The following is a 10,141-nucleotide window of genomic DNA, read 5'->3' on the forward strand; positions in this document are numbered from 1 at the left end:
CACAACATTCTTCCAATACGCCCAAAAATTGTCCGATAAATAAATAATTTTTAGATTGCAACACATCCCACAAAGTATTAACCAAAATGTACTCAAAAAAACTCAGATAACCATAAACAGAGAAAAAAACGTTCCAGGTTTATTTCAAAATAATGTAAACAAACACCAAGTACATGATTTTTTGATAAAACGTTTTTAAATAAATATATACTTCAAACATAATAGAATCTAAGTAAATAAATATACAATACAAATATTATAGAATTTAAATTTAACTTATCCTCGCTAAACTGATTTAATAAAATAAAGATAACCCCAACTTGCACACTATAACTTGATATTAAACTTGTAATATGAAATCCCAACACATTCCTCCAACGCAACTTCAACCCCAATAGAAAATCTACAAAATGTGGATGTAATATAAGAAAAAACATGCGTGCAAACGGAAAAAAAAAATCTTATCACAGATTTTAAGTATCGAATTGTTTGGATTGGGTTAGATGGCCCAAGCCCTTTTCCTGAAATGATCTCAACATTTTGGACAAAGACAATTGAAACCCTTATTTCCTTTTTAGGGTTTTTAAAATTTGTACCGGATTTAGGGCTTTCTATGGCAGCCATGCACTTTCGATCAATTCTGCCGGAAACCGCCATAATCAGTATTTGACAACATTGAAAACGAGTTTGGAGAGGGAAAAAATGTATCGAGAAGGGAGAAAAAAGGAGGCAGAAGTTGGAAGAAGAAGAAGAAGAGAGGTCAAAAGCATTAGGAAGAGAAAAAGAAAGGAAAGGGATGCAATCCAAGTATAGATATTTAATGGAAGACAATGTTTTTACATTACAGAGAAGTTAGTAGCTAAAGGCATATAAAATAAAAATGGATGAAGAAGCAGAGAAGGGAAACATCATAGTATGTAAGAGGTGAAGAAGAGTGAGAAAGACCTAATGTATTGTCGTCATGATCACTTCCAGAGTTTGAGGAACTTGTCATGACTGGCAGAAGCAACCAAACCATTTACAGTTGAAACAGCCAAGGCAGTAATAAGACCATCATGAGCAGACAGAGTCATTGTCTTGTTCTCGCTCATGTTCCACAGCTCCAATGACTGCAAAACATTATTATTTTTTACAACACTGCATAAAGAAGGAAGAGAGACAAAAAGAGAATGAGACTTGCCTGGTAACAGCCAATGGCCAATAGTGAAGGGTATGTTGGGTGGAAAACACATGCATGAAACTTACTGCCATTACAGCTAAGTTCATGAACACATTCCCCTTCACTCCCTGATCCAAGACTCCACACCTTCACAGAGTCCTCACTCACAGATGCTAGCAACTCCCCAGAAGGGTCCCAACACACACAGTCCACCGTTTTTGTGTGTCCCTACAATCATGGTGCAACATTCCAGTAAAACAGTAACCTCTTGTTCAAAGAATTTATTTTATGCTTACTACAAGAAACTTAAAAGGGAAAAAAAAATGTATGCAAACCAACCTTTAATGAATATCGGCACACTTGTGTCTCCACATCAAATATAGACACAATATTCTCTGCTGCTGCAGCAAGGTACCTCCCTAGACGAGGCTGAAATCTCATCTGGGTGGTGCCACCCTAATGACCAAGAAAGTTTAAGTTAGCAATGCATCATGTTATCAAAAAACAGAGCAGCACAGTGCTACAGAGCATAATTTTTTTTTTTTATCAGCAAATGTTAATCATTAGTTTGTGTTAATGGAAGAATTGAACCAACAACCTCTCTCACTCTCTCTTCTAAACCCACCAAACCAACACTTTTTCTCCAAATAGTTATGCATGGCCCAGGAACCAAGAAATGCATTTAAAATATGCGAATAATGATTAACATTTTCTACCTTCCAGACTCTAGCACAACTGCCATTGTTTATGCTCCAGTATCGTATCTCACCATCGCCGTCACATGAGCAGATGAGGTCATCCTTATTTGGATGAAAATCTAGTGACATGACAGTTGAAGAATGTCCCGTGAAGGTGCGAAGAGAATAGCCAGGCTGCATGGGAATTATATATTCAGCTAAAAGAAATGCACAAAATTCATCAACTTCTAGTTCAACAAGACAAGGGCAAACAAATTATGAGACTGCAATTATTAACATCCCAGAAACTAGATACTCCCAATTTTCACGTCAAGATTGAGTAGGGAAACCTTTTTCCAATCCTACAGCTCCATAGGAGAAACATTGATTTAACAGCAAAAAGTTTAAGCACAAAACATTTAGAACATTAGAAATCATGTTGGAATTCAATATTCATGTTGAACCCAATACAACTCTGTAACTATTTGTCAGAAACACTGAATATTATTACCAACAATATGAATTCCTAAGGCTTCTTAAGCACTATTGCACCACATTATTCATCTTCACAGCAAACAAATAAATATAAAATTTCCGTACAACAGGCTTTCAATGCATAGTAGTAAAACCACGTCAATGAACTTCAACAAACAACCCTAAAATAACATATCTTGAAGCAGAATACATTTTTAGCTGAAAACTCAGTTGGTTAGTAGTTGTGTACTTGTTTATAATTTCATCATCTATCTCACTATGCACTGATTTTCAGTAAAAGTGATTATCTACAAGTCTCTTTAGCTTTGCTGTGTGCCACACTTCAAGTCAGGCAATTAATTGTCATTTGCAATGTGGTCAAGTTACTTCAAAGACACTAAAATATATATTAAAACAGTTTCTCTAGAGCTGCAAACTATAGTAAAACAGGAAACAAATGAACTAACATTGTCAACATCCCAAACCCTGACAGTTCTGTCAAATGAAGATGTTGCAAGACGAGGCATGCTTGGACTGAACCGAACATCAGTAATCAAAGATGAATGTTCTTCAAGAGTAGCTTTTTGTTTAAGAGAATCCGTGTACCATAAAACAGCCTGCAGTACAAACCAAGCAGGAGGTAAAAGGCCATACAATTCAATCAAAACAGAATAAAAGGAAAGATATGTTCTTGATTTTGTTTTTCAGTTCAAGATCACTGCTTATTTCAGGAAGTTGATTGAACAAAGCAAGTACTGAATAAATATTATTATCAACACTAATGCTTCCACCAACCTTTTTATCGTGCCCACCACTTGCAAGTAATTTTCCATCAGATGAGAAATGGCAACAGGCAACTTTACTTGTGCTTGCCCGTACAGAACTTACATCAGTAAATGTGAAGCCTGAAAATAGAAAAAAATTCATGCCCTTAGTATCTGATTTGTATGCCATTTCCTCTTTATGCTTATGCACGTCAAGGAATTAAAGAGCAAGTAGTAGCAATCATAAGATGCACGTATACAACGAAGCAAGCCCTTTTTAATTATATAACCAACAAGTTCTTTATTCATCAATCAAAAAAGGAACTGCACACATTCATCATAAATATTATAAAGAATATTGAGGTATCAAGAAATTTGAATTGATATTTAAAAATTGTACTGCACTGTATTTCACCACAAAATTACACATTATCTACACTATACAAACTATACAAAGAAAAGACTGCAAATTTTCACATTGGAGTGAGGGAAATTCAGACATACACTTTGAGAAACTCTTTTGCAACGATGATGCCAGAATATTTATTGATCAATGTAAAATGGTGTTTACTGCACCTTTGCTTACATCCATACAACGGCCAACAGTATCTCTAGGGTCTGTATCATCATGGGACAAAAAAGACTCAACATTTTCATCTAGCGATCCATCCTCCACAAAGCGATCCACATCAGCCTGCAATTCAAGATCCTTATCATCCCACTGCCAAAATGGAATGGCAATGAGTCTACATGCAAGGAATTCAATAATTCCTTCCATCAGTTTAACCACAGAGAAAAGGCACTCACCAACTGGTTAGAAGGTGATGTAAGGGCTCCTGGACCATCAGTGCCAAACATCATTAGAGGCTTTGAAGAACTACCACTATTGGGCAAAGCAGGCATCGATATCACATCTCCAGGCGTATGAGTTGAGGGAGTTGAGGGTGCTGAACTTGGCGATGGACCTGTCGTATTTGCTGTGCCTGTACTATTGGCAGGACCCGACGATGATCCAGGCTGCTTTCTTTTTCTCCCAATTTGGTTTTTTGAAACCTTAAGATGCATTCAAATAATCATGTTAGAAACCTATTTATCATTCTTTGTATGGTACAAAAATCAAGTCTGTCAAATTCAGGGACAGAAATTTACAATCATGTGATTTTAATAGAAAATAATTGTCAAAATCTCATTGCAAGGCATGGCCACTTGTTGTATATATATATAGTTAACCGTTTCAAAGAAACAAAGTAGTAGTTGATGTTGGGATTTCTACATTGCTAATGCAGGAAATAAATAGCCACTCACTTTCATTGACGTTTATATAAACGGATCATCATATCTCTGTCCAGAAGAATTCAATTCAAAGAACAACAGAAGTAAAATCCTTTTCCAACTACACTGTTCTGGAAATCTTGAGATTTTGGATATCATATTTTGTTACACTGAAATTTTAAAACCAGTGAAAAAATGAAAAACAAAATAATTTCACCATGCTTTAATCAAAACAGCTTGCCACCATATAAATTCTCAATTTCACAATCACTGACTTTAAAAAAATCTGTTGTAATTATAAAAACATAATAACAGAAAAAAATATATAACACCAACAAAAAGGACAATATGCAAATAGAAGTAGCAAGCGGAAAAAAGGATGGGGTATTTAATCATAAAATTGGATATCAGATCTCACAATTTACATAAATTAAGTGACTATTGCAACATACTTAGAAAAACAAACCAATTGTGTACTTCAGAAATTTGTTAGACATTTAATGAGTAGAAATTTATCACTCTTACACATCAGAAGAAATATATTGCACATTGCCCAATTATTCCATAAGGAATTAGGACCTCGGGAAAAAAGTACTCCTTGAACAAGTATGTGTATCAACAACTATAGAAAGGACTGACCTGGTCATTTCCTCTAAATGAGTTTGACATGCCACCATCCACAGTGACACTGCCACCACCTCCCCCTACTTTATCTTGCTGGTGCATGCTATGATTAGAAGTTTGGGATTGTTGGTTTGAAAGAGCATGTTGTTGAAGCTGCTGCTGCTGCTGCTGTGCATTGGTACTTGAATGTTGTTGATGTTGCTGCTGTAGCTGAGCCAGCTTCACCTAAACATAAAAATAAAAACTTACAGTGGACGCAAACCATGAAACTTGTAAATATACAAAATATATAAATAAAACAGTTTAATGAAATATACAAGAACCATAATGAAGATGGAAAACAAGATAAAATAGAACAAACACCTTCATTAGCATATCTGTATCTCCACGAGGAAAAGGAGGACCACCACCTTGAAGAGGTGATCCAACATTAGATACCACATCACCAACCGGATTTGAAAGACCGTCCTTATTTAGTCCAATACCCCTATTACTCAAAAGCATTCTTAGTCTTCTACTTTCTTCAGTGGCAGATGGCGACGCCAAATTTTGTTGTGCTAGCATAAGATGTTGCTGATGCTGTGGTGTCAACATTTGGATTTGATGAAAAGGCTGTGGAGCCTGCATGAAAGGTTTTTGTTGCTGGAGTAGACCAGTGCGCAGTTGCTCCAAACCCTAATAAAGGATAAAAGTATTGCTTAACAGTGACAATCCTAATAACAGAACTGCTGTGTTTCAATAATTCAAGAGGTTTAGAAGACACAAAAAACAGTAAGAAGATTGGTACAGACTTCAAAGAATAGAGTCCACCATTTCTAGCATATGATGGGCCGTTTTGTAGGGTTAACACACTCAAGGAAAAGAGGGCTACGTCTGCCACTTGAGCATGGCTCAAGTAGTAACAATGGGATAAGATCAAGGTAGAGGTCATAAGTTCATAAGGTATGTGTACACTGACTGAAGGTAAGCATGGGAGGCAAGAGCTACATCCCTATCTCACTCTCTTTAAAAGATTACAGCACACCACATTTTGAAGGATATAAGTTATCATGAATATGATATCACATTTAATAGGACATAATATGCCTTCACCAGGATAACTAATATTCATTCAAACAACAACAAATTAAACAGATTACTCACAGTGAGTGGCCACCCTCTCAAAGTCAAATTATTGCTACCTTGATTTGATCCTGTCACCAGAAAATATCTTGTTTACTCCTTTTATGCATATGAATAGTATAAAAGAATCATAAAGAAATTAACACTAAATCATGAAATATCCTCAGCCAACCATGAATAAATTGCATAGGGAAAACAACTAAAATTCTGTCAATTTGCAGCAAAACGGTTTCAAAATATCACAAATCAGTTACAGCAGGAAAAAAAAAACATGGGAAAATACCAGGCATTCCCATCAATGATCCTTCAGGACCAGCAGCTCTGGGAGTTAAAACAGGACTAATCTCGCCTTTAATATCCTGATTCCACGAGGCAAGTCAGGGGAAAATAGCTCATAAGAAATATAGGAATTAATGAGGTCCTCTAAGAACAAATTTGTACCAGAGTAGACCCTGGTAATTGCTGAGTACGTGCTTGAACTTGAACTTGTGGAGACATCCCCCCAGCAGCACCATGCAAAACTTGCCTGAAACCAAGAAATTTAGTACAATCAAAGTCAAGACCCATAAATTTTTTTACAGGTAATACATGAACATTGATTCTTCAAAAGCACAAGCAGACCGTCCAGAAAACTAAAAGGTAAAAGGATCATCTTTTTGTTTCATGAACAAAGTAAGCTTTCAACTTACAGAATCAGATCAAACTTAAATAATCTATGCTACAGAGACTAATCAAGAACAAACTACCTTCTGTCTCCAAAAAGACTTGAAATAATAAGCACTAAAAGTTAAATTTAAATATGATACCCAGAAGGTTGGCCAGGGGCTGCAGCTGACTTTAATATCGATGCATGATTTGGGTCCAAAAGTTGGCCCATGTTCTCACCAAATCTTTGCTGTATAAAATACAAAAAGAAAGGTTTGAACATTCACATCATAAAAACAGCATTATTATCTTATATTTAGATTAGATAACCGGAACATCTCCCAACCTTCAGTGCCGCATCATCTAAAGAGTCCCTTTGAAGGGGAAGTTTTAATCTTTCCTCATACATCTTTGTTGCTAGTGCATTTGCAGTTCCAGGGTTTCCAACTAATCCATTTGCACTACCATTTAAAAGGTGAGCCCTATCCCTGCTTTGTTGTTGTTGTGGTTGAGGCTGTTGTTGTTGTGATTGCTGTTGTTGCTGCTGCTGTTGTTGTTGCTGTTGTTGCTGCTGCTGCTGCTGTTGCTGTGCTCTCTGCAAGAGGAGCTGTTGCATCTGCATGTGTTGTTGTTGCTGTTGCTGTTGTTGATGTTGTGACTGCTGGGATTGTGGTTGCTGCTGTTGCTGCTGTTGTTGCTCCCTTGCCTTTATTAATTGTGTCTGCAAAGAAGGTTTCACAGACCATTAACTTAAAAAGCAGGACTAGTATTTTCTATTAACTTGGAAACTCTTAAATAGAATTGCAGATTTCAGTACAACATTTCATGAGGACAATGTGGATAATAGATTATTAGCTACGGAAACCTAAATTTGTTGTCCAAACTGAAATGTTTGGGTTCTTATAACTCGGCTATAACAATAGTCAATAATTTCTAACAAAGCATTTGATTTGATTGAACCAATTCATGAAATATTGAAAGGTGTCTGGAAATGAAAAGAAAATGTAAGCTCTCAACACAAATCAGAAAATATAATTAATCAGGCCAAGTAAGTGAATTCATCACAGGTCAAAACACCTCATAGACCACAAGTACACAAATAATCAGATGCAAACAACACAACGAAGTACTAAATCATATTGCTAGAAATATTAACCTAGAACTAAACAATAAGCAAATTCAAACAATAAGATTCAACAAATATTGACTCTAAAGAAAGGTTCCTAACCTCATATAGTATACTTTAAACTATATACAGGGACTAAGGAACAACAAACCAAATCAGCCATTCATTAAGAGGTGTAATTACAATAGTTAGCAAGTTGAACCTAAGGGAATGCATAAACTTCCTGTATGAAATATTAGTGCCACTTCTTCAACTGACAATGACATTCAACCAAAAATATGAATATGTTACAATACTGTTTTTTTTTCTCAATTTTTAGTACCCACACCCTACTTAAATTTAGCACAGCAGAAGATTGCATAATATGAAACCTATGAAAATTGTTCCCAACCAACCTCAATATAAGATGCAGCAACCTCTGAGTGTTTCTCGTTGGTCCTAGCAATAAAGATATCCCAGAAAACCGACCACCACTCGAACAGAAAACCTCCCGGGGCATCAATAGCTGCAACCCCACACACACAGAAACAACCAAATCAATAAATAAAATGGAGAAGAGAAATAAAAAAAAAAATGGAAGTAGACAAAAGAAAAATAGTGCAGTTAACTAAAACTTCTTTCTTTGACAGAAGAGTAGAGTTTTGAGACATCTAACCAACAGGGTCCGAGGATACTTTTCCTTCAGCTTGAAAAGCCTGAGCAGAAGCCTTCAAATCCCTCTTGACAAGATAATCATGGATATAAACATCTAACCTGAAATTTCAAAGTGCAATAACAGCAACATTAGCCAAGTGAACAACTTGGAATGAAAGATTTCACTATCTCCACTTCACATTCATCACATCAAAAAACACCCAACACAATCATCTGACCCACCGCACAAAAATTCAAGTTTAGCACCCAAAACCAGCAACTTCCCCCACAGGACTTGCTGACAACTACAAACCCTAAGACACCCAGAAAGAAAAATTGGAACTTTATAACACATAAAATACAACACATAAGCTCAGTTCTTGAGAGAACCTCAGAACCCAAAATGAAGAATTAAGCAGGAAGCACAAAATCCATGGTGCAAAATGATAAAAGGAGAGAAACATAAAAAGAAAATTACATCTTGTCAGCTTCCCAGTTAGTCTGAGACATGGTTGTAGAAGCAGAGGTGAGAGAGTAGAGATGAAAATATGTTGAGGAGTGGGAGAGGAGTGAGTTGGGAGCTGAGAGAAGCAGGAGGAAGTGAAGAAAGAGTTGAATTTTCTTGGTAGAGCTAAGTGAGAAGCATAGGAAAAGAATTTGAAGAGTTCAATAGATAGACAGGTAGAGAAAGAGGAGGCAAAAGAGTAGCAAAGAAGAAGAAAATCCAAACAAAGAACAGAATACCTCTAGATTTTTGGAATTTTATATTTATTGAGGATTTAATAAATTTAAGTTTTTAATTAAATATGAATAATTATTTCTTCAATTAGGAATGAATAATTCTGGTTTGATTGGATGAAATAGTTATGGGAGAAGTAGAAAATATCCACAGAACAAAGTTTGTCTTATAAACAAGTATGTAAGGAAGAACATTCCCTTAAAAGATTTAGAAATAAATATAGAACTTAAATAAGTTATGCAGAATATTTTATTTTAGATACAGTGCGCAATAAGTAATTATTATTTATTATTATTATTATTATTATATTTTCTTCTTCTCAAATTTCCTAATAAATAATTATATTTTGAATCGAATGCACTTAACTGAAATTATTATACAGCAGAACGGACACTGTCTGTAAGTATTTCTTCTTCTTTTTTATTCTATTTTATTTTAACAAGCTAAAATATAATATTTATATTAATATTAATTTTATATTTTTAAATAAAACAATTTATATTCAAAACTTTAAAACAAGAAAAGACAAGTAATCACATCATAAGTATATTAAAACCTAACATCTCTCCTTACATTCACAATATACTTATTATAAATAAAAATATAACTTTTATGTTAGAAAATCTCATTATATACTATTTAATATAGTGTCAGCGATGATAATTGTTCCTCAAGTTATTGTATAATTATTTTTTTTTATATTATTTCAGCTTATCTAATACAAATCATTTTAGTTAATATGATTTTGAAAAATGCAATCATTGAATATGTAAATTTATTTAAATTATTACAGCGGTTACGAATTGGACTGTATTTTATCATTGTCGGTAGATTTAAATGTATTTAAATATTTTAGCATATAAAATACAATTGTCATAGTAATTAAAAAATAAAAAAATAAAGGTT

The 10,141-nt window shown here is 34.8% G+C and overlaps 1 protein-coding gene across 3 annotated transcripts; it reads right to left on the reverse strand.

The window, feature by feature from the left end:
* Positions 1-283: 283 nt before the first annotated feature.
* On the reverse strand, positions 284-9,232 carry LOC114163893 (transcriptional corepressor LEUNIG). 3 transcript variants are annotated; one of them, XM_028048270.1, is made up of 19 exons: positions 8,975-9,232; positions 8,519-8,616; positions 8,259-8,368; positions 7,084-7,458; positions 6,899-6,987; positions 6,534-6,618; positions 6,376-6,451; positions 6,114-6,163; positions 5,334-5,645; positions 4,986-5,195; positions 3,882-4,127; positions 3,651-3,795; positions 3,106-3,215; positions 2,778-2,927; positions 1,876-2,031; positions 1,499-1,615; positions 1,181-1,387; positions 946-1,109; positions 284-403 (listed from the first exon to the last, which is right to left on the reverse strand). In XM_028048270.1, exons 1-18 carry the CDS (start codon positions 9,004-9,006, stop codon positions 966-968), a joined length of 2,712 nt encoding a protein of 903 aa, XP_027904071.1. In that variant the 5' UTR covers positions 9,007-9,232; the 3' UTR covers positions 284-403; positions 946-965. The 3 variants fall into 3 exon arrangements, with proteins under 3 accessions (XP_027904071.1, XP_027904072.1, XP_027904070.1); XM_028048271.1 differs by lacking the exon at positions 284-403 and having other exon boundaries at positions 788-1,109; positions 3,651-3,768; XM_028048269.1 differs by lacking the exon at positions 284-403 and having other exon boundaries at positions 788-1,109.
* Between the last annotated feature and the right edge of the window lie 909 nt (positions 9,233-10,141).

This window comes from Vigna unguiculata, chromosome 9 (genome assembly GCF_004118075.2).
Source record: "Vigna unguiculata cultivar IT97K-499-35 chromosome 9, ASM411807v1, whole genome shotgun sequence".
Lineage (NCBI taxonomy): Eukaryota > Viridiplantae > Streptophyta > Magnoliopsida > Fabales > Fabaceae > Vigna > Vigna unguiculata.

Bases quoted from the DNA above. Each gene is read 5' to 3' on its own strand.
- LOC114163893 (XM_028048270.1), bottom strand. From the start codon at position 9,006: ATGTCTCAGACTAACTGGGAAGCTGACAAGAT. The intron at 8,617-8,974 runs GTAATTTTCTTT...TTGAAATTTCAG, and splicing joins AACTGGGAAGCTGACAAGAT to GTTAGATGTTTATATCCATG. The intron at 6,988-7,083 runs GTTGGGAGATGT...TATTTTATACAG, and splicing joins TAGATGATGCGGCACTGAAG to CAAAGATTTGGTGAGAACAT.